The 23,252-nt window shown below is 36.1% G+C and overlaps 2 protein-coding genes and 1 pseudogene across 2 annotated transcripts; 1 reads left to right on the forward strand and 2 right to left on the reverse strand.

Annotated features, from left to right (window-relative positions):
- Window positions 1-3,532: 3,532 nt before the first annotated feature.
- Window positions 3,533-5,438, forward strand: LOC130973562 (probable diphthine methyl ester synthase). Its single transcript, XM_057898157.1, has 5 exons — window positions 3,533-3,789; window positions 3,976-4,606; window positions 4,684-4,723; window positions 4,794-4,885; window positions 5,110-5,438. The coding sequence occupies exons 2-5, from the start codon at window positions 4,102-4,104 to the stop codon at window positions 5,295-5,297; spliced, it is 825 nt and encodes a 274-aa protein (XP_057754140.1). The 5' UTR covers window positions 3,533-3,789; window positions 3,976-4,101; the 3' UTR covers window positions 5,298-5,438.
- Window positions 5,439-8,295: 2,857 nt separating this feature from the next.
- LOC130939703 (L10-interacting MYB domain-containing protein-like) lies at window positions 8,296-9,753 on the reverse strand (annotated as a pseudogene).
- A 3,859-nt stretch (window positions 9,754-13,612) lies between these two features.
- Window positions 13,613-18,256, reverse strand: LOC130940393 (uncharacterized). Its single transcript, XM_057868520.1, has 8 exons — window positions 18,087-18,256; window positions 17,100-17,168; window positions 16,249-16,368; window positions 15,936-16,018; window positions 15,744-15,819; window positions 15,378-15,563; window positions 14,945-15,073; window positions 13,613-14,301 (listed from the first exon to the last, which is right to left on the reverse strand). The coding sequence occupies exons 1-8, from the start codon at window positions 18,159-18,161 to the stop codon at window positions 14,140-14,142; spliced, it is 900 nt and encodes a 299-aa protein (XP_057724503.1). The 5' UTR covers window positions 18,162-18,256; the 3' UTR covers window positions 13,613-14,139.
- Window positions 18,257-23,252: the final 4,996 nt, after the last annotated feature.

Consider the following 23,252-nt stretch of genomic DNA (forward strand, 5'->3'; position numbering starts at 1 on the left):
TCAAATAAATAAATAATTAATTAACGTCTTTAAAGAAATCAAATAAAACAAACCAAGAAATATATTCGTTCCGGCCCGACGAGCGCGTAACGCTCGAACCGTGAAGATTACTCGGACACCTCCTCTCCTCCAGCAAGGCACACGATAGTTGGGATGAGAAATTTTTTGGAAGGTAGGTCTGCTCCTGTGAGACCCGCCCTAGGCATAGAATATATAAGGAGAGGGCCTTACCCCTCCCCCACGGTACGTCACTATTTCCTCACTTTTACTGCCACCTTGTACGGATTCTGACTTAGACGTCATAGTCCCTTTTGCAGCTGGCTCCCCCTCATCGCTCCAACAACCCGGGAGGTCGTGAAGCCCCAGTCCTCATGCACCAACACCAGCTCGGAAGATCCATTCATGCATCAGCGATCAAGATCCAAGTCCTTTTCTACCATCATATACTCATAGTATCTCCAACCCGTCTGGGAAGCGACTTTTCGAACATTGGCACCGTCTGTGAGGACTTGCTCTGGCTTGAATGAATTTCCTATTGGGACTAGTGGAAGGACATGAGGGTGGCGAGCCGCGCGTAGAGGAGAAACCCCACCGAACAAGGAGGGAGGCCTCTTTGGCATCTTCCCGCGGACGGACGAGATCCCCCTCCCGTGGGGATGAACTTCACTCTCGTTTCCGGAAAAGACGCCCTTTTGGAGGAACAGGAAGCGACAGCGTTAGGATAATGCAGGAGTTGCGCCACAGGGTGCAAAACCTCGAGAGAGAGTTAGCGACCATGGACCGCTACCAGCCCGGCCCAAGTCAACCCCGTCCCTGGTCTCCTCAAAGGAGAGGGGAAGCGCGGGGAAGAAGCCCGCACAGGAACCACGCCAGGCATACCCCGGACTCCCGATCTCCGCCGCCCCGTGCGTAGTCGGAAGACGAAGGGGAGAGTAGGGAGATACCGAGGAGATGACAAAACCCCATAATCTACACTCGACCCTTGGCAAGGCGCACTGAGGATGAAGACCAAGAAGAGAGCAAGGAGAGACCGAGAAGGCGACAAATCCCCATCATCATGGGAGCAACCCCTTTCCACCACTCCATTCTCGAGGCCCGGTTGCCAAAACACTCTGACAAGGCAACGGACATGAGATACGACGGAACCCAAGACCCCAGGAACACCTAATGGCCTTTAAGGCTAGGATGAACTTGGAGAGTGTGGGTGATGAGGTGAGATGTCGCGCTTTCCTCGTGACCCTGGTGGGACCGGCAATCCGGTGGTTCAACGCGCTCCCCCAGGGGTCCGTGAGGACTTTTGCGGACATAACCCGAGACTTTCTAGCACAGTTTACCACACGTATTGCCAAGGCCAAGCACCCGATCAACCTTCTAGGGGCGACACAGAGAAGCGGCGAACTGACCAGGAAGTATCTAGACAGGTTCAACGACAAATGCCTAGAGATGGACGGTCTGACCGACTCGGTGGCCAGCCTTTGCTTGACAAACGGGCTGTTGAATGAAGACTTCAGAAAATACCTCACCACCAAATCGGTGTGGACAATGTAGGAAATCCAGAATGTGTGAGAGAGTACATCAACGACGAGGAGGTCAGCCAGGTGGTGGCAGCCCGCCTATCATCCTACTCGTCAGCCCGGGAGCGGGGAAAGGCCTACGGAGCACTCTAAGGACGGAGGGCCAACTAAACCCTTCAAGTCATTCGCCCGGGTAGAAAAGTTCACTAGCTAGACCCCTGTGACGGCCCCGATCGCTAAGGTATATCAACAGATAGCCGACAAAGACATCTTGTCGAAGCCTTGCCAGCTCAAGGACAAAACCGGAGGAAACAAGAACCTTTACTGTGACTACCATAAGGGTTTTGGCCATAAAACTCAAGATTGCTTCGACTTGAAGGACGCTCTGGAACAGACGATCCGCGAAGGCAAGCTAGCGGAGTTCTTGCAATTCATAAGAGAACCCAGGAGGCGAGAGCGCGACCAATCCAACCACGACAGAAGTCGTGCCGTGAAGCCAAGGCAAGAGCCCGAAGAGGACAACGACCGCGGTCTCACCATCGTGAATGTCGTAGTTGGGAGGGACGCTGGGTCGAGATCTAAGTCCGCAACAAGGAAAGACGCTAAGGGCCTGGTCGTGTCATCAGCTAGTCAGGAGCCCTCTCCCAGGAGAGTCCTGACGATATCGTTCGGACCGGAGGACCAAAGGTTCCACAATGTACCGAAAAACCCTCCCATGGTAATCACAGCAAGAGTGGGAACTATTTTGGTCAAGCGAATCCTCGTTAACACCGGAGCCAACTCAAACATTATGTTCCGAAACGTGTTTGACGCCTTGGACCTACGAGAAGCCGACTTAAAAACTCACCAGCATGGAGTGGTCGTCTTAGGGGATCATTTTATCAAGACTAATGGAATAATCTCCCTCCCGGTCTCCATAAGAGGAGGTCAAGCAAAGAGGTCGTTAATGGTGGAGTTTGTCGTTCTGAGGGACTCCACGGCTTATAACCTTATCTTGGGGAGGAAAACAATTAACGAGTTCGGAAACGGCAGTAGAATCTGTCAGGGGAGATCTGGAAATGGCAGTCGCCTGTGATAATGCTAGCCTTTCCATAAGGAAGAAGTCGAATGAGGTATCTGGGGTTTTCTTAGCCGATCTGGACGCTAGGATTGACGACAAACCAAGATCAGAGTCTGAGGGAGACCTGGAAAATTTTAGGGCGGTGACTCGGAGAACAAGTTCACCTTTGTGAACAGAAACCTCCCCCACAACTTGAAAGAGCCTTTGATGGAGATGATTCGAGCAAATGGCGATTTGTTCGCCTGGACACCAGCTGACATGCCGGGTATCGACCCTCAGTTCATGTCACACCACCTGGCCGTGAAGGCAGAGGCCAAGCCCGTAGACCGAAGACGAAGGAAGATGTCTCAAGAGAGAGCCGACGAGGTGGCCAAACAAACGGCCAGCTTGTTAGAAGCAGGGTTCATCTGTGAACTAGACTACTTGACCTAGTTGTTGAACGTAGTCCTGGTTAAGGCCAACGGGAAGTGGAGGATATGCGTAGATCACTACTTCAACCTCAATAAGGCATGCCCTAAAGACTTAAAAGTAATAAATGTCAATAATCTATACAGATACTAAATCGAATCAAGTTGATTCGATTTACTATATATGTGTTGTGCAATAGTAAATCGAATCAACAGTGTCATAATAATTAATTTGAATTATATGAATTCGATTTATGTTTAAAAATAGTGCTTTATGTAATTCGATACAAAATAATTCGGCTTACTGCTAAAACGCGTAAATTGAATTTAGATTTACACAGAAATATACGTCAAGACATTCAAATAACAATTTTTTGTTTTGGGCGAGTCATTAATATTAGGATTTTTTATTTTTATAAATTAAACAAATGTAATAATTACCGAAATAAATATTGTTTAATTTATAAAAATAAAAAATTCTTAATATTGAATTGTTGTTGGTTTATATAGGTGTACCATAAAAAAAAAATAAAAAACCCTAATTTCCTAACGGCACCCCATCCCGAACCTGATGTCAGTCCCTCCCAAGTCCAAACTGAGTACAGCTACACTCACTCTCAAGTCTCACCTCTCTACCTCACTCCGCCGTGTCGTGTGCTTCGACTGCGTCTCTGTCGTCCGTCGTGGCTCCCCTGCGTCTGTCTCCTCTCTTCTACGGCCAACTCTCCTCGCCGGTGGCCTGCCTCTGCAACGGTGCTGTAACCCTAAGTCCCCAGCCCGTCCCTGTCTGCTTCTGCAGTGAGTGTAGGTGAGCTTTCAATTCTTTTCACTAAACGAAATCATTTTCAGTTCTCTGATAGTTTAAGAAATGTTTTAAATCATGTTTTTTTAAGGATATAAATTTTTAATATCATATTGAATCCTCCTTTCGGACCCGAAGTTTTGTCTTACTTGATTCAAGAATATCACTTACTTAGGCGTGGCATTTGTTCAGTTTTAATGTAGGTTTGGATAATGGCGTTTAGGGGTTTTATGGCTTAAAGACAAGTTGAGACTAAACTAGGAAGTGAGGGTTGACAGTTGGGAAAAAACTGAGACAGAGGAGAAGAAGAAGAGAGAAATGCTGTATATAATCGGATTAGGATTGGGAGATGAGAGAGACATAACGATGAGGGGTTTGGAAGCAGTGAAGAGCTGCGAAAAGGTTTACATGGAAGCCTACACTTCCCTCCTCTCATTTGGGCTCGACTCTCATGGCCTCTCCAACCTGGAAAAGCTGTATGGGAAATCGATAACTCTAGCAGACAGAGAGATGGTGGAAGAGAAAGCCCATCACATCCTTGAAGAAGCTCGCCACTCCCATGTTGCCTTCCTCGTTGTTGGGGACCCTTTTGGGGCTACGACCCACACTGACCTTGTTGTTAGAGCTAAGAAGATGGGGATTCATGTCCAGATTGTGCACAATGCCTCCGTCTTGAATGCTATTGGCTTCTGCGGTCTCCAACTCTATCGCTATGGCCAAACTGTTTCCATTCCGTTCTTCACCGACTCTTGGAGGCCTGATAGCTTCTACGAAAAGATTCACAGTAATCGAACCATGGGACTCCACACACTTTGCTTGTTAGGTCTCACTCACCTACTCTCTTACTTTCTCTGCTATTTCTTTGTGTTGACAAATTCTAATTTGATGGGTTCACTGCAGATATTTGTGTGAAGGAGCCCACCCTCGAATCTCTGGCAAGGTTTGGTTTGGTTTGCTCAACTTCTTCCTCTTGGTTTTATTCATTGTTGATGCATTTTTTTTTTGTTCAGAGGAAGAAAAACCTATGAACCCCCCAGATATATGACCATAAACACAGCTATTGAGCAGCTATTGGAGGTTGTGCAAGAGCACCAACAACCTGGTCAGTTCAATATTCTCCCTCAATCATAAATGCTATGCTTCTTCATTGGACTATAATGAATTCTTTGGCATGGTAAAATGTTTTTATTGATTTTTGATATGTTGTTACGTGCTGGTTAAGAACCGATCTTCTTTACTAACAGAGTTGTAGAATTCCCTTTGATATCGTCATAAGAAATATTATTAACAAGCTAAATACAACTTTTCCTTCCCTTTGGCATGCAGCCTACACTGAAGATACCCAGTGTGTTGGGTTTGCTCGGTTAGGAAGTGACGATCAGACGATTGTAGCGGGAACAATGAGGCAGCTGCAGATGGTTGATTTTGGAGCACCTTTACACTGCCTTGTCATAACAGGCAATACCCATCCATTAGAGGAAGAAATGCTCGAGTTTTACAGATGTAGGACCTAGTTACAACTTACAAGGTTGCAGGAACATTTGAATTTTGCAAATTTGAATTTTTGTTAGTGTAGAGTTTCTACAGTCGAAGTTTATGTGGAATTTGAATTCATTACAGGCTAAAGAATTAGACACTTGGATTTTTGTTTTTTCTCAGTTTTGGCTTCTAAATGAACTCATGGATACAATGGGAGATGGTTGGTTCAATTGTTTTTTAAGTCCAGGGTTTAAAAGCTAAATTGACTTAAGGTTTTAATACATTTTTATATGGGTCATTCGATATGACTATACTACGGTGGGTCAATGGCTACGATAGCTATAATGTTTAAAAAAGTATTGTTAAAGTTGAAGTAACATCTTTTTATTAAGCGCTTTTAGAAAATGTTGCTTAAAAAAGTGCCATAAAAAATGTAAAAAAAAAAAATTGACTTCAATTTCAATAGCATTTGCATAGCCATTACAGTCATGGTCACATATTCATATTAGAATTCATCTTTTTATATAGCATAGATCTCATATCAATACTGAGAGATTGAAACTTTGTCAATTTCACCCCTAAGTTTCCAATTACACCATTTTGGTCCTTGAGATTGAACTCTGGGCACCATAAAAGTCCCCAAGCCTATTTCCGGCCTGAGTCAGCAAATCGGAGTACTGATTTGACACGCAGCTGTCACAGTGGATGTGAAAACGGCTATGTGACATGAACATTTGGTGAATTTTCTCCAATATAGTCCCTACTTCCATTTATAAACCCTAAACCCAATGTAAACCTATCTTCTTCATCTTCTTCTTCCACTTCTGTCTTCTTTCTTCTTCTTCTTCTTGTGACAAATGATGGGTGGTGCTAGTCTCGCAATAGGGAGTTCGAACCGCTCCTCTTCAATCAGGAACTGGACAAAAACATCAAGTGCAGAGTCTTTTTCCCAAATCAACATGGTTTGTAGGATGACCATGCACCTCGAATTTCTTATAACCATTATCACCAGCCAAAATTGGATGCCAATTTTTAGACTCCTTTCTAACCTTCTCAAGCCTACTTTTGATAACTGGTAGTAGTATTTTCACGTGATTTTTCAGCTTCACCTTATTCTTAGCCATTGTGCACATTACAAACATTTTGACTTCCTCGAACAGTGTGGTGATTGGCTTTCCTCGTGCTTCTTTTATCTGAGTTAAATACTTCACATGCATTCTTGTAGATAGAGTCCAACTTCAGCTTGTGACTGAACTTTAACCTTGTCCATGAATCTCCTGACTATTTTTCTAAATATGCCCAAGCATCCTTGTTAAAGCCTCTTAATCTTATCCATTAACTCCTTAAACTCCTGGTACGTAGTGGCCCGTGCACAATCCCACAACAATTCCTATAGCTCCAAGTCTTTCCATTGTTTGTTGAAATTACGTCACAAATGCCACATACAGAAACGATAATCCACATTAGGCATCACTTCCCTCATGGCTGGAATCAGACCCTGCAACAGAAATTGAGATAGCATAGCCATGTTGAGTGAGAACACATAATGATTTACCATAACAGTCCCTAACTTTTACCCCATGCACCATAATAGACCCTGACTTTTAAAAAATACACCTAACAGCCCCTAACTTTCACACTGATTCACCATAACAGACCTTAACATTTACATCGTGCAAACAACATAGTCCCATTCCAATTTTGTAGAATTAGTTCATATTCAGCCCAAATAAAATTCACCAAACTGATTTCAAGAACAACTCATAAACGCTTGCTTATGCTATTATGCAGACTTCCTGATTTCAAGAATCAATAATCAATATATCATCATCATTAACCAATGTTAGTCACACACGTACAAAATCAAATAAATAATCATTATTTCAATAATCATTAAGCTTTTTGGTGAACAAGCCACCAACATTCCTTCATCTTGTCATACCCAAGCTCTTTATGGTAATTCCTAATATAGAAAACATCTAATGTATCTTCATCAATATCAGCCAAACAACTTTTCTTATCAGGAGAATAAACCATCTTTCCTTCTTCATTTTTTTCAAAGCTACCCCATGATGGAACATAATGTCAATTAGATTTTTCATCTGCATCAGAAATAAAAATTGTACACATTAACTCAATGACCATGGTCACAACCCAAAAATCAACAGATTGCATTTCATGGATAGTAAAAAAAAATTTTTCCTATTTCATTAGGCAAAAACAGAGCATGTTTAAAACCCATATCCTAACAGAACAATATATGAAATTCTAAACCTTTATCAACGATGAAAACACCCCACCACAAACAAACAGAAAGCCAACTAAACCTTTGAAAATCCAGCTATGATTGTCGAAAAAAAAGTAAAGGCACTGTGTACTCAGCTCAATAACAACAACAATGGTGCTTCCTCAATAATGGCACTGTGAACTCCACAGCGACACTAGCAGTCTCGCAAAACTATTGAACTCGCAAACCCTAAACCACCACATTAAGCCTTCACCATTGTCAGAGGAAGAGGGAGTCTAAGTGTTTCGGTATTGGAGAAAGGAAGGAGAAGATTGTGAGTGATCAAAACTCATATGGCTCTAACGTTTTGTTTTCTTCATTCATGTAAAACGGTGACGTTTTACTCTCCTTAGGCGCCAAAACCCTAAACGACACCGTATGGAACATCCACCGTGGCAGCCACTTGCCAGATCAGCACTCCGATTTGCTGACTCAAGCCGGAAATATGCTTCGGGACTTTTATGGTACCCGGAGTTCAATCTCGATGATCAAAATGGTGCAATTGAAAACTCAGGGGTGAAATTAGTGCAAGGACCCAATCTGAAGGACCATTTTGGGAATTTAGTCATTAATTTCCTATTAAAAAAAAGTTCAAATAGTTATTTCAATTTTTCTATCTTTAGAACGCATTAGAATTGAAATTCATTTGAAACAAAAATGATTGCAAATCTCGTTTGTTTATTGAAATGTTTAAACCCATATAAATTCAAGCTAAAATTAATCGAGTACTGATCACACTTCAAAGCTCAAGGCCTCAAGCATTAGTTTATAAGCAAATGTAAGTATGTAACACTACATTGGTAAGAATAATAATAATGGAATGATATCCACAAGATATGGACAATGTTAGTATGCTTAAATACAAATAAAGCTGGCCTAAATCTAAAGGAAGGCACTCTTACCACACTTCCCTTGTAACCATGTCAGACGTATCTTATCGCATTTTAAAGAAATGAAGGTCTCCCTTAAATTAGGGTCTTCAAAAAGGTCCAATGCAGAAAAGTAGAGAAGTTGATCAATGCCTTGTATCTCATCCAAAGCCCCAATACAGTTAGTTATGGAGAATCTATCATCATTTTCAGTTGGAACAATTGTCCTTAACCTTGAAGCAGCAACCATCTCTAGCAAGGCTTCCGCCATAGCATCACAGCTGTCTTGATCAGGACTAGGAATTAGCATCTCAGATGGACGTTTCTTCTTCCTATCTAATGAATTCTTAGTTATTTTCTCTTCAGTTGATGTGTTACCTTGTAATGACTTCATTGACAATGGGTTCTGATATGTGAAACCCTAGCTTCCGGATATGAAATTGAGCCGGCAGCATCAATCCCAACATACTTGTTGAACTCTTCGTAGTGACTAGATTGGGCATATTTCCCATCTACAGCTGAATCTGTGAATATTGTGCAGAGTTTCTCGCATATTGGATAATCTTTCACTTTAACTGTTTCAGGACTAGGTTGTACCTATAGACAAAACCTATCAAAATTTCATAATGAAAGAGACAAATAACACGAATGCTATTTTTAATAGACTATTTTACCCCCGTGTCATCCCACAGTTCAAGGCCTATGCAACAGGAATCATCTATCACATAGTCATTATTTTGATCATATGCAGATTTCAAATGGTAGAAGCGTGTTCGAAGAACATCTAGATGCTTCCTCAAATGATTATTGTTGAAGTTGATATCTGTTTGCTTATTAAATTCATCACGAATATGATTCCATGTTTTCTTGTCAAAAACGTTGTTTGGTCTGTTCCCTAGTTGAATCTGCTTGACAACCAAATCTACAAATATCTTTGTCAAGGGATGCAGTCCATCTTGTCCTTGAACGGTCTTGCTTGGGTTGATTACCAACTTCAACGCCCATCTACACCTATTGAAATGTTCATAAACCAACACTTAGTTTAATAAAATTCTTATGGAAAACACGCTTTCTTGAAAGCTTGCCCAAGTTGCACCATACCTTACCCGTTGTGGATCAGGTTGGCAATCCTACCCGACTGAGTGAAGTCGGGTTAGGTACTCGCGGGTAGGGTGCATGTTGCCACCCCTACCCAGCTACCCCCTCCTCTAAGGTTTTACATGGTTAAGTTAACCAAAACACCAAATCTGTTTTTGGTTAACCAAAAATTTAGTTTAGGTATATTAACTAAATTGGTTTACTTGATCAAATTAGTTATTAACCGGTTATAAAATTAAAAATCAATTTTTAATTGATTATAAAGATAAACTAATTATAAAAAATAATCTGTTTTTGCAAAGAAAAATTGGTTTTTTCACAAAAAAAAAAACTGGTTTTTGCAGAAAACTTGTTTTTTCACAAAAAATCTGGTTTTTAAGCAAAAAAAATAATTTTCTATAGAAAAACCTTTTTTTTTTCAAATTGATTTTTCTTTTTAAAAAACTAGATTTTTTTTTAAAACCGAATTATGCAAAATAACAAAGATTCAAACAGTAAATAGAAATAGTAATTAAATGCAGAACAAACATATCAGTCAAGGCATAGAGTAAATTAAGGAGATCATAAGAAAATACAAAACAGAAGCATCTCAAAATTAAGGCATCAATGTAATCAATTATTAAGCACCAATACAAAGGATAAGCTTTTAAGTCTTAAGGTTATTTAGTAACAATTGCATTGCATACAACGTCTTAACCCTGCTTGTCACAACTCACAAACAGGGATATACTTTGCTGGTGTTAAGCAAAATAAATATATAGAAATTAGGCAGCAATCATATATATAGAAAAAAGTGTCAATAATTCATAAATGAACCTAGACGTTATTAGAAAGCAAAATAATTGAAAAATGTTGTTACTCCTAATTATAACAATTAACAAATTTCCTAATCACTCGATACAATACAGATTGAGGAACTTAAAACAGAGATGAAACAACATGACTTCAAATTAAAAGTGAAAACAAAAGTAGTAATAAGCAGTAAGCCACAACTTGATAAAGGAAAATCTCAGCTTCTTTTCTGTTTTAAGCAACACAACAAACTTAAATTCTGTGATAAAGGCTTCTTGTTGAGAAAATCCCAGCTTATTTCCAACCATTTTCAATCTCGCAACATTTGAACAAATTAAACAAGATGCTAAGTGTGTGTGATTTGTTTAAAACATCAATACAATCAGCATGTGTGTGATTTAACAATAACATGAATTCATAACAGGCTTAGCATCATTAACAAAACTTGCAGTAAATTCCAAAACTTTTCAACAAACAACTGAGGCCCATGAGTTAGAAATAAGAATCAAGGAAAAGGAATAAAAGTCAAACAATATGATCATATTAGCATAAAATATTTCTTAAAAGAAGCGGTATAAATAATCATCTAACCCAATAATCTAAACAGATTCACAGTCACATAACCTACTATCTAATATGTAAATCTAATCATCGATTTATCTAATTAGCATCAGCTTAACATAAACAACTTATCTATATCTAAATTAAAACTAATAAACTAAGCATAAAAATCAATAAATAATAACTGGGAAAAAAAAAACTCACCTACAGAAGCAGCAGAGTAAGCGACGAAGCAGCTTCGGAGCTTCAGCCTGAAGTGGAGGGGAAGCACGAGCACAGCCTGCAGCGGAGCGGAAACAAACGATGCATTTGGAGGATGCAGAGTGGGCGGAGCACACAGCACGGAGGAGCAAAGACGGAGGAAGGAGAGCAAAGACTGGTGGCGCGGAGGAAGGAAAGGCAAGTCAGCGATGAGCTCCAGCTAGCACATAAGAGAATGGAAAAACCATGGAGAACCAACGAATACGGCGTGTTTGACTCTGAGGAGAGTGAAGTAAAAATGGCAAAGGTTCTCAAAATCGGACCAACCGTCCTAGTTATTAATTCATTAGTTTATTGGTCTAATGATTTTATTATGATTCAACTTAAATAACTGTTTTATAATAATAATAAATAAAATATAAATAAGCACACTAAAATATAATTATAATCTAATACAAACCTTAAAATGTCATCTAAATTTAAAATACTACGTCAATCAAAGTCTTGTGAACGTACAAACTCAATTCAATGAATTAACATAATAATTTCATTCTATCTTTAGATTTTTATTAATGTTTATATTAAAATAATATTTTTTATTTATTTTTATTCTCATTCTATTTTTTGTAGAAGTTTTTTTTTTGTGTTACAGCTAAAACCTAGCCATAGTGAGGCTTGGAGACTGCTTCCGAGAATCCCAGTTAACTCTAATTTATTTGAATTAAAAAAAAAAAGAGATTTGCCCCTCTTTTAATTAATTAGTTGGGTTGGTCCCCTTACAACACACGAACGCTCTAATTTATAGAAACCGTATGTTTCTATATATATAGACCCTGTCTCCACTTCAGCAAAAGATCTAATCATGTGTAATAATAGCATTGTAGTAGCAGTGGGTATAGTTTAATAGTAAATGTGCGATTTGTTCTACGGATCCCTTAAAAGTTAAGGAATTCTACCCTCCTTCGATTTATATCTCGATAAAAAATTTTATGTCTTACTTAAAGGGATTTTGAATCCATTATTCCTCTCAATAAAAAATTCAAATAATTTAAATTACCGTAATTTGTATTTAAGAAGAATCAATTTTCAATTGACAAATTAAATTCTAACATTACGAAACATAAGTTTTTAAAACTGGATTGTTATGCTTTTCTTTATCGAATACTGGTGAGTTGACGAAGAGCCGCAGACGATGGGAAGCTGACTACGAACACGACGGACGGACGATGGGCAACAGGACCTGGAGACGTTGGCGTGGGCAAATGAGGGGAGGGCCTTTGACTCGAGTACAACGAACTAGGAGGATTAGCAAATGACCACAATGAACGAGGCCACAACTGTGAGACGAACAGCGGCACCATAGAGGCTAGGTTTTCAAGGAAGAGTTGAGATGGAAGAGCTTTGAGTCTGCATGAGTGAAAAGGAAGAAAGAGAGAGACTGGTAGTGGTTTCTGTGTTTCTGAATTCAGAAACCTCTTTTTTTTAATGTAACTGCAAAACGGTACCATTTAAAATAAACTGGCCGGATTCCGGTCCCGTTCAATCAAATGATTTAACAATTTTAAAACAATTTTTTCACCAACGATTTTTCTCCTATGATCGAACCAGTACTGTCATTGATTTTTTGCCGAAGCGTAATCCTTAAATATTCTATAACCTATATGACAAACTCCTATCAACCCTGCGGCAACTCAGTTCAAGGTAAGTTTCAAGAATTTTCGGTCAAATGTAGATGGTCATTCGCAGGGTATTAATGTTCGTTCATCACCATATGATTGTGCTGATCACCTTAAGTGCTGAATCAAATGGGAGAATTTGTGATATATGTTGTGGTTGGTGTCTGTTGACTCTTAGTTCTCAAATTAGTATCTCCCGAAACTATTAGGTAAGGTAGCAATGGGTAGGGTAGGATAGAGTTTGAAACCAATCCTAACCCTACCCGCGGGTTGAGAATATCTCAACTCTAACCCTACCCGCTCTTAACCCGACCCTACCCGCAAATTACAAAATAGATGCAACATTATTATATAACTTGATAATTTAAAATAGAACTGACTTTTATGTTAAAAAAATATATTAAATTATCAATTAATGATCTTCTTTTAATGATTAAGGATCTTTTGTATTTAGTAAGAAGTTTTTGGTTCAATATCCACTTGAAACATATTTTTATATAAGTATATTTATATAGGATGTGGGATGGTCGGGTAGGGTTGAAGCTCAACCCGCACCCTACCCAACCCGCACGAGAACTCTACACGCACCCTACCCGACCGGGTGGAGTCGGGTTAAATACCCGCGGTAGGGTACATGTCCAACCCTACTATTAGGAGCAAAAGATTGAAAGCTTACCAATGAAAAATAATAAGCATTAGAGATATGACAAACCATCGAAGGACTAGTGGTGGATCATAGCTCGCGATCTTGTTTCTAATACATATTATTATCAATTTGCTAGATGTTGTAATGATCTTTTAAATTTTACGCATTCTCAAATAGTTACCATGACTACGAAATTAAGTTAAAGTTGAACTCTAATAACTTACATAGTTCAAGTATATACTCGATTAACTTATATTGGAAAAGCAAATACGAATATTCAAGTTGCCGAAATCATCTCAACCTAGCCTAGAATGATGGACAGAGCGACCAGGCAAGTTTCCAATGGCCAAACAGAACCATTTTGTGCCACGAGTCAGGTCACTCCACACATTAAGATCCAACTAATTAAGTATAACATTGTACTTGAGACAACTTAGGTTAACCAGATAACCGAGTCAACTAAACCAAAAGGCAATTCACCTCCATTTCCCCAAATAGACCAATCGAGCAAGTGGTTCACACATCAATACACATGTATCTAAGATCAGCTAACCAACGTCAAGCTAGACAATGAAATTAGCATCAAGATAGATTAACGTTGACGATAAGGAAATGATCTTAGAACAGTTTCAAAGCAGAGTGGATTTACTTGATAAAATGAGTCTAATTGGGGTTGTGGCATCGATGACTTCCTCTGGGAATGGTTTGAACATTCTACATACAGTTGCAAGCCAATGGCTGCATAACCTATTCATCGCTCTCAACTGTCCCATCCTTGAGATGAAAATGTTTCTCTCTCTTCTGGAACTCGGTCAAACCTTTCCCGCTACCAGTCACACCAACCTTTCCGTGAGGATCATCAGGAGACTTGAAAATACTCTCCCGTTTTCTTCCAGAGAAGAAACCAATCTGTAAGCAACGCCAAGAAAACAATTCATGCAAGCATTCAGAACAACAAAAGTAAATTCAATATAAAGATGATTTGACCATACAATTAAAATGAGAACATGTCAGTGGAGAATTTTAACTTGCAATGGACCTTCTAACCTCAGCCAATTCAAGCTGCTCTCTCTCTCTAGTCTCTCCCCTCCCCCACGCTCTTTTTTTTCCTTCTTTATATAAAAGAGCTAACCTAGTAATATGAGCAAAAGCTAACATCCTCAAAAGCATTGATGATTTTTTTTCTTTTTTGGTAGCAAACATTTAGGTTATTGGGTTTGCAATTGAAGGGACAACTTTCTAGTTTCTAGCGAACATTTATGATATTGCTATTAGGTTTTTAGTTTGCTAGAGTAAAACAATGCATAGGACAAGAGTTTGTCATATCAAGCAGGCTAATCTTATCCAATAAACCACATTAGTAATGTCAGCTCCGCGGTTCATTTTTTAACAACAATAAAAATATTGGTTATATTCCTTTAAATGAAAGCTATCAATATAGGCACAAGAATACAACACCATCTAAAGCCATGAAATAATAATAATAATAATAATAATAATAATAATAATAATAATAATAATTAAGATACAAATTAACAAAATTGAGTAGTACCTTCTTTGCCTTTCCTTTGGTTGACTGAAACTGCTGCCAAGCATTTTGGCGCTTATTTTGTGTGACTTCAAGTTGCTCCATCCGCATCTTTGACTTAAAGGCATGTATTTTCTTGCGTTTGGAAGCTTTCTGTTATATTTAAGTCAGCATTCAGCAAAGGCATAATCAAAAGCACTCTAGCTAATTGAGCAGACAAACTTAGATAAAATAACATGACTTCAGAGACACTCCAAAGTGTCTTTGTCATCCAGAAAATAATTATCAGAAGTGGCAGAGAGAGCAAGAGACAAACTCAAGACTATCTAGACAGCAAAAGCGGTTTAGTCAAACACTCCCATTAATACTGGCAACAAGCATTCTATGTATAGAAACTAATAAATTTTATAGATAAGGGGGAAACATTAGGAAATGATAACCTTATTTAATAACTCACCACATCCTCAGGGTCATCCGGTTCTATACGAAGCTTTGCCGGTAAACTTCGTGACTGGACATCGATAGTTGCCGCCTGTGCAATTTTCCGTTTGATAGCCTGCTTTGTAGCTTCAGCAACTCGCTCAGCTTCTAACAAAGCATCGACAGTACCCTCTTGAATTGGCCTTATATTCGCAGGATCCACCTGCACAGAAGCAACTGCCATCAACACAAGATACCTAGCTTGAGAATGAATAAGTTGAAAACAATATTTTAGAATGTAATTATAAAGGGCAAATAGAAAAGGAATCTCTATAAACAAGAATACAGTTAGTGAAATCTAATATTGGGATCATTTATGTAACAAAGTACTTTAGAAACACACCTCTTCTTTGTTTCCCCAGTTGTCATAGGAAACAAAATAACCATTTGGTGTATATGCCTCTATTGTTGCATCATACCTGACCAATTATTTTACAAAATATTAAAATAAATAAAAACAATAGATAAATGAAATGGAAAGTAAAATGCATATAAATAAATGGACAAACAGAAAGAAATTAATTGCTGAATATACCATTCCCCGTCTTCACTCCAAACAGCCTGAACTTTACTGCCAATAGGATATTTATCTTGATGATCATAACTGATCTCCCGCTCCTAAGAGTGAAATAACAAAAGCAGTTAATTATAATCATGAGAAAAATATTGCATTTAAATAATTTCAATCATTTGAAATGAGCACTTGCTCATATAATCTAAATTCACCAAGGGGCTGTTAAGTACAGCTGTGAAAGCAAAGTAGCTTAAGCTTTAAAGACAATATACAATATGCTACACCATTCAGATTCACAGTTTCACTGACAGTCAGGATAGCAAATAAGACATACCACTTCATTATCCTTAGGTTTTGACAAAGTAGAAGGTGCACTAGCATTTGGACCAGCATTTGAACCACATATTTCATTTTGCTTAGCAGTTGCAAGGAGTTCTTCCGTCAAAGCAATCACCTGTGTCACACAATTTTAGGCCACTGTCCAATTCAGTAAACCAAATACTTTTCAGAAATTTGGTGCATCATAAGCCAAATTAATGTCAAAATTCTAACTTAGAATCTCAGTGTGAACATCTCATATCAGGTGAGAGGGGGAAATCATGCTGGACATCACGACACAGAGCACACCTGCAAAGAACCAAGATAGAAGTGATGTGTATTTTGATGAGGTTCACATTTGCTTTTGGTAGATAGATCTAATTTCCTTTTGTTTTTTGTTTTTAAATTTCCCATGCTCCTCAAGATCTGCAATTTTAACTAAACTATAACAGTACTTCACTTTGAAACAGAACACTATCTCACCTTTTTAAACTAACAAAGGAGGACAAATCTGAACAAAGGCCACTAGAGTTTCATTGGTTGAAAACTTAAAAAAAAATGAGATGCAAAGAAAGCTTAGCTGTCCATACATCCGTCTCTCTTGCCTTTATGGCAGCTAGGTAAGAAGGTAGAGATCTGCTTTCTTAAGAAACAATCATTTATTAATTCAGATTTTTTCCCCCTAAAGGAGGATGAGCAATAAGAATATCAGGTCGACACAATATCTCCAGATGAATCAATGATTCAATGAATAACAAGGGAAAAAAAAAGGAAGGGCCGGGGGGGGGGGGGGGGGGGGGGTAGAGGAGGGAATGCACAGCTCACAGATATGAAAAGACAGAAGTAAAACATATGATAAAGCCATACCTCATTAAGCTCCCTTTCCATGTCCACATACTCAGAATTTCCAGGCTCATCTTTTAAAAGTTGTCTAACCTGATCCACAAATGAAGGAGAAAAGCTAATAAACAAGTTGATTTTCATATCAGGGAATGCTGAGATTTAATGAGGGAACAAACTGTGTTCATGACATTGATACTGTAAGGGGCAATAATGGCAGTCATAAACTACTTTCCTTTGAAAGGCAATGAAAGTAATAATGTCTTTTTCTTGACAGGAATACAAGTGATAATTTTACATAGATACAAAAACCACATAGGGCATATTCAACAAGAAGAAAAAATATTTTCTCAATAGGCAGGGTCAACTGCATAGATAAAATGATGTCATCATATCCTATTGTAGACGAGCCATTTTCTAGAACCCAAGATTTTAACTATAATTTTCCTTGGTCTACCTCTACTTCAAGGTTCCAACTATTGAGAATTTGAGATGCCCTCCATTTAATATACTATTCTTTATTGAGTCCGAGACTTTTACAAGTCCCATTTGCATATAACCAAACATATAGATAAATTTATGTAGCCTCATATTTGAAGTTGCGTATCCAAGTGGAAACAAGCAGCAATGAAAGGACCTTACCATTCATTATTATTTTTTTTAAGAAAACAAATAATAATAATGGAATTTTGGAAGTTGAGTCAGAAACTGTACTTGGTGCTGTTATAGCAGCTGAGCTGAAAAGAGCAAAAGAATTGGGTTTACCGGCACATGCAGAAGAATTGGGCATATTATTGCATACGAAATCCAAAAGAAACCCCTCTTATTGGATAGTGAAAAATTAATTCACACGCGAATATGCAAAATTGATTGTTACAGTAACGACAAAAGGCTAGGTCATCGCAGTGTTTAGGTATTAATCGGAATTGAAGCGAGAAAGTAAAAATGATGGAAAGAACAAATTGGTAAGAGAAAACCCTAAGTTGGTTTGGGGTTGGAGGGTGGAGCAGTTACCTGGTGGAGTTGATCCTTGTAGGTGGAAAGATTGGAGGCTAACTCCTCTATGCTTACTTCCTCACCGCCTTGCATCGCGCTCTCTTTCTCTGCCACTACCACTTTCTTGAGTTTCTTCCGACTCCAACAATCACCGCACCCAGGAACGGAACAATTAATCAATTCACAAATACCAATCTAACGACTAAACCCTCTATTTTTATTTTTTATTTTTTTTGTTCTGGTCTTGAAATTCAAACCCACTTATATTGGGCTTTTATCAGCCCAACTCAAATCATGACTAGCCTTCTCCCACTATCTATATGGGCACATACAGGGTGTCCGCTCATGACAAAAGAAAAAAAAAAGCGCTATCGGATAAATATTGGGAATTGTGCATGACAACGAATTTGTCTTTAATCTGCCCGACTAAAAAATAGAAAACAAAAAAAAAAAAAATAAATAATTTATCCCCTCTTTACTAGGTAAAGAATGTTGTACTTATTCTCAATTAAATAAATCTTAATTTTTTATTGATTATATTTTGTATCAATAGATTATTTTAGAAGTTAGAATTTAAAAATTAGAGTTAAGGGTATTTTATTTTTTATACATAATATTTTTTCACTAAAATTGGTCTCTAAAAATTTTACATAAATTTTTATTCTCTAAAAATATCTGAAAATTAATCTCATTACATAGATTAGTCGTTGTGTTAAAAATTTTGTTAAAACCAAAGTGCTTTATCTAAATTTTGCTGAAATCAATTTACACTATAAGAAAAACGCTGAATGCTGTCAAATTTATTGTCAGATTTAGTGTTGGAGATTAGCGGCGGATTTAGCAATAAATTTATCAGATAAAAAAGTTACCGTCGGATTTGGTTTTCCAACAGTAAATTCGTCGGTAATAATTAGAAAAAAAAATGGTGCGATTATTACTGTTAGATTTAGGAGAAAAATAATCCGACGGTAAGGTAATTAAATGAAATGAGTCGTTTTGATCACAGGCCGTGCGTTATTAGTGGATTTATCTGACAGTAAATCTGCCGGTAAAATTGACTCTAAATTTGAATTTGAATCCTACCCTTCCATTTCTGCAACATCATCAACCTCATTTCTCTCCTTTTTCTCTTTCTCTCTTATCGTCAGCCCTCATTACCACCATTTGTTGTCGTTTCGCCCCCATTGACCGCTTCCCATGTCTCCAACCATCGTCGCCGTCGAAAAGCGTCCACCTGGAGTTTGTTCTGCCATGGAAGATCTTGTTTCTCCCCTGCGAGTTGCTGCCTTCGTTGTTCGTCGCCACCACCGCTTGCCTTCGTCAGGTGCAATGCTGGTATAATCTTCTCCATGCTCTTCTATTGCTGGTTCCAGTTTAGGTTCGTAGTAGATCTATTAAGAGTGAAGTGCTTTGAATACTAGAGTTTCTGTTCTTTTTTTTTTTTGCGTTTTGTGCTGTTAAAGTTGATTAATTTGCAAAATTCTCATTCTTACTGTGTGGACTTGAGTGTGCACTACTTTAGGATGTTGACTTTAGTTTTAGTTAATTTTAGTTTAGGTAGATTTAGCGGAGTAACCTTTTACGTATGATAATTTTAAAATGCTTGAAAGTAAAATGCTCATGCTATATAGAAATATAGGAAAATGGACTTGAATATTCCATGCACTTGTTGATAACTGTGTGTTATCTGTCAATTTTGTCGATCTAATATTTGAATTACGTAACATTTTGAATTGGGGTGTGCATGATCCGACCTGACCCGAAGACTCGGTCCAATCTCAAACATTTTAGGAGCTAATTTGATGTGATTTTATTGGGTCTCAAAAATAAACTCGGTCATTATTTCGGGTCAAGGTGAATCCGGCTTTACCCGACCCATGTGCACCATAAGGAAACTAAAAAAGATATATATGTTTTAAATAATTTCAATATTATGTTATATTAATTATAAGTTTATTGTTTTATTTTTAATCACACTTGTTGAATTAGAAAATAGATCAAAGAAGTATTAAATTAGGATTTATAGACAAATTTAAGTTCAAATATGGATATCAATTTTTTTATAACAAGTTTTTTCTTTATAAATAAGTGCATTATAAATAAGTTTCTTTATAAATTATTGTTAAAGCTTTAAAGATTCGGTTTTCACCCGATTTAGACCCGGTATAATTGTAGCCTAAAAATATTTAGATTTCATCGAGTTTATAGCCGAGTTATGATCTAAAAAATAAACTCGGTATATTTTTAAGATCGAATCTAAATCAGTACAAATCCGGTTACATCCATCCCATAAACACTCCTACTTTTGAAGCATAGATATTCAATAATTATTTTAGTTTGATGTATTGTACGTTATAAATTAAAACAATATGTTTGATTTCTAATGTTGCAGAAGAGGTTGGTGCGTTTGATGATGAAATTGATAATATTGTCGAAGTTGATGATGCATCGAACAAGGTAGTTAATTTTATGTTACTCTGCTTGTTTTGCTTATTCTAGAAAGATGACTGCCTTCTAATATGTTTCCCCTTGTTTTAATGCTATTATCATAGTTGACCGTGTTTGCACTCTTTTTATGCTTGCTTATGATATTTTAAATTTTTGCTCTTGCAATGGCTTCATGAAAGGAATTGGGTCCATTGTTCTTATCAAACGTGCAATTCAAATGAGTGGCTTTTAAATTAATAAAAGTAAATAATTGTTAATGATATTCATTTGCTAAGAGCTGATAACAAATCTGGGTTTTTGAATAAATATTAGAGTATCTTTTGTATGGCATTAGTTTCTCAAATGGTCAAGCAAAGATGTTCTGCTATTGAAAGCATATAAAGGATTGGGCAATTTTTACTTTAGCTTGCAATAATAATAATATTCTGTTTTTGTTTTAAATGAAAGTTTAATACCATTAAAATTTGAGACTTTAACACTATTAAAATTTGTCATCAGATTTTAAGAGTGATCCCATAAACTATGTGCTTAATTAGCCTTATTTGATTTTTTCTCCCAATAGCATTATGATAATTTAGACGATAAACTTTACATTATATTATTGAATTGATAACCTACATATTTGCACATAGATAAATAGCCATCGCACTAACTCATAATTCATATTCAAGGGCACTTTAGTTTTTTTTTCATGTGCAGCAAGTACAAGCGTTGTGATTGCCGACGGTGTCAGTGGCACGCAGTTACATCTTTGGCAGCAGTATTGAATTGTATGATTAGTACTCTTGGAGTCGAGTCAAGTGAAAAATATTTGAAGATTGTTTGTTAAATATTCGTATTCGGTCTTTTGTTGTGGTTTTATTTTTTTTATTCTATTAATAAAATATATGTTAGTTGTCTGAAATTGTATTTATTATTGTAAATATGTTTAATCCATATTTCATATATGTATTATATGTATTATCAGTGATGGATCCAAAAAATTTTGACAGTAGGAACAAAAAATATATAACATAATAATAATTTAGTTTTAGGTAACATGTATCTTAAAGACACATGACAAACTTACTATTAGTAAAATATTTAAAATTTTTTTATTTGATAACTGCAAAATAAATATATTAAAAATTTAAATTTTTTGTATTTCCAACAAAAATATTCTCAATTTGTAATCTTAATATGTGCCCTTAAGACACAAGATAAATAAACTTTAATAATTTTTATAATAAAAATATTATATTGCATAAAAATAACTATAAAATTATTCATTAACTATTATGTATTTGTGTATAAATATATTTATTATTTAATTTATTTTTAATATATATTTTATATTTTAATATATATTTTGTACAGATGGTTACTTTTTATGTACATATAGCATAATTATTGTTATAATTATATTTTATTATTATAAAATATTATTAATCTTCAAAATATATAATTTATAAATTAAAATACTAAAATAATAATTTAAATAATATAATATATAATTTATAATTCTATTTTTTAGGTTTTATAATTTTAAAAAAACTAAATAATGTTTTTTAATACAATCGAAATGCCTTTTTTTTATATATATATATATATCACCAAACAATTATTAGAAATTCACTTCTCATACAATCAAAAGTCAACTCTGAGGGATATCTATAGTTGAAAATTTTTTTTCAATTAATGTAGTTGCTACAGAAAAAACTAAAACTAATTTTAAAAAAAGATAAATAATATCTTTTGAGTTCATTTCTAAGAAAGAATACCAATCTTATTTAAATTGAGAATTGATCATTCTAATAAATATCTAATATAAAATTCTTAAACTGACTATTAAGTATCAAAAGTTGAGTAAAAAATTATTGTAGAGTCAAATTCAATAATTTAATGGAAGTAAATAAATATTATTATCATATACTACTAAAACTTTTTTCAAATTATAGTGGGAGCGCTTGCCCTTACTACACAATATATAAATCCGTCCCTGTGTACAGTGACGGATCCAGAAAATTTGATAATAAAGGCAAAATATATATAATATAATAAAAATATTATGTGTACATAAAAATCAATTATCAAATTATTTCATTAATCGTTAAATTTTTATATATAAATATATGTATTTTTAATTTATATTTTTTATTTCAATATGTATACATGTGATTATGTGTTATGTACATATAATATGATTAGTCTTTTAAACATATAATTTACAAATTAAAATACTAAAATAGTAATTTAAATGATAACATATAATTTAAAATTGGGTAAAATATACTTTTTATTCCTGAAATTTGGTAAAAATTTTAAAAATACTCCTAAATTTTATTTTGTTTCAGTTTTGTTCCAAAAGTTTTTATTTGTATCAAATATACCATTGACGGCTAAATTTTCAAAAAATTTAAGACTAATCTAACAATAATGCATGAAAATTATGCTTGATTTGCTTGTGCTAAGAGTTGTTCTTATGAAATTGTTGTTGAATTAGTCTTAAATTTTTTGAAAAATTAGCCGTCATAGGATATATATTTGAAGCAAATCGAAAACTTTTGGAACAAAATTGAAACAAAATAAACTTAAGGGTATTTTTGAAACTTTTGTCAAACTTCAAGGACAAAAAATATACTTTACCCTTTAAAATTTTATTATTTAGGTTTTATATTTTAAAAAAATTGAATAATCTTTTTCTTAATAATACAATCGAAATATCTCTCTTTTTATGTAGAATAATACTACACATTC

This window comes from Arachis stenosperma, chromosome 1 (assembly GCF_014773155.1).
Source record: "Arachis stenosperma cultivar V10309 chromosome 1, arast.V10309.gnm1.PFL2, whole genome shotgun sequence".
Taxonomy (NCBI): domain Eukaryota; kingdom Viridiplantae; phylum Streptophyta; class Magnoliopsida; order Fabales; family Fabaceae; genus Arachis; species Arachis stenosperma.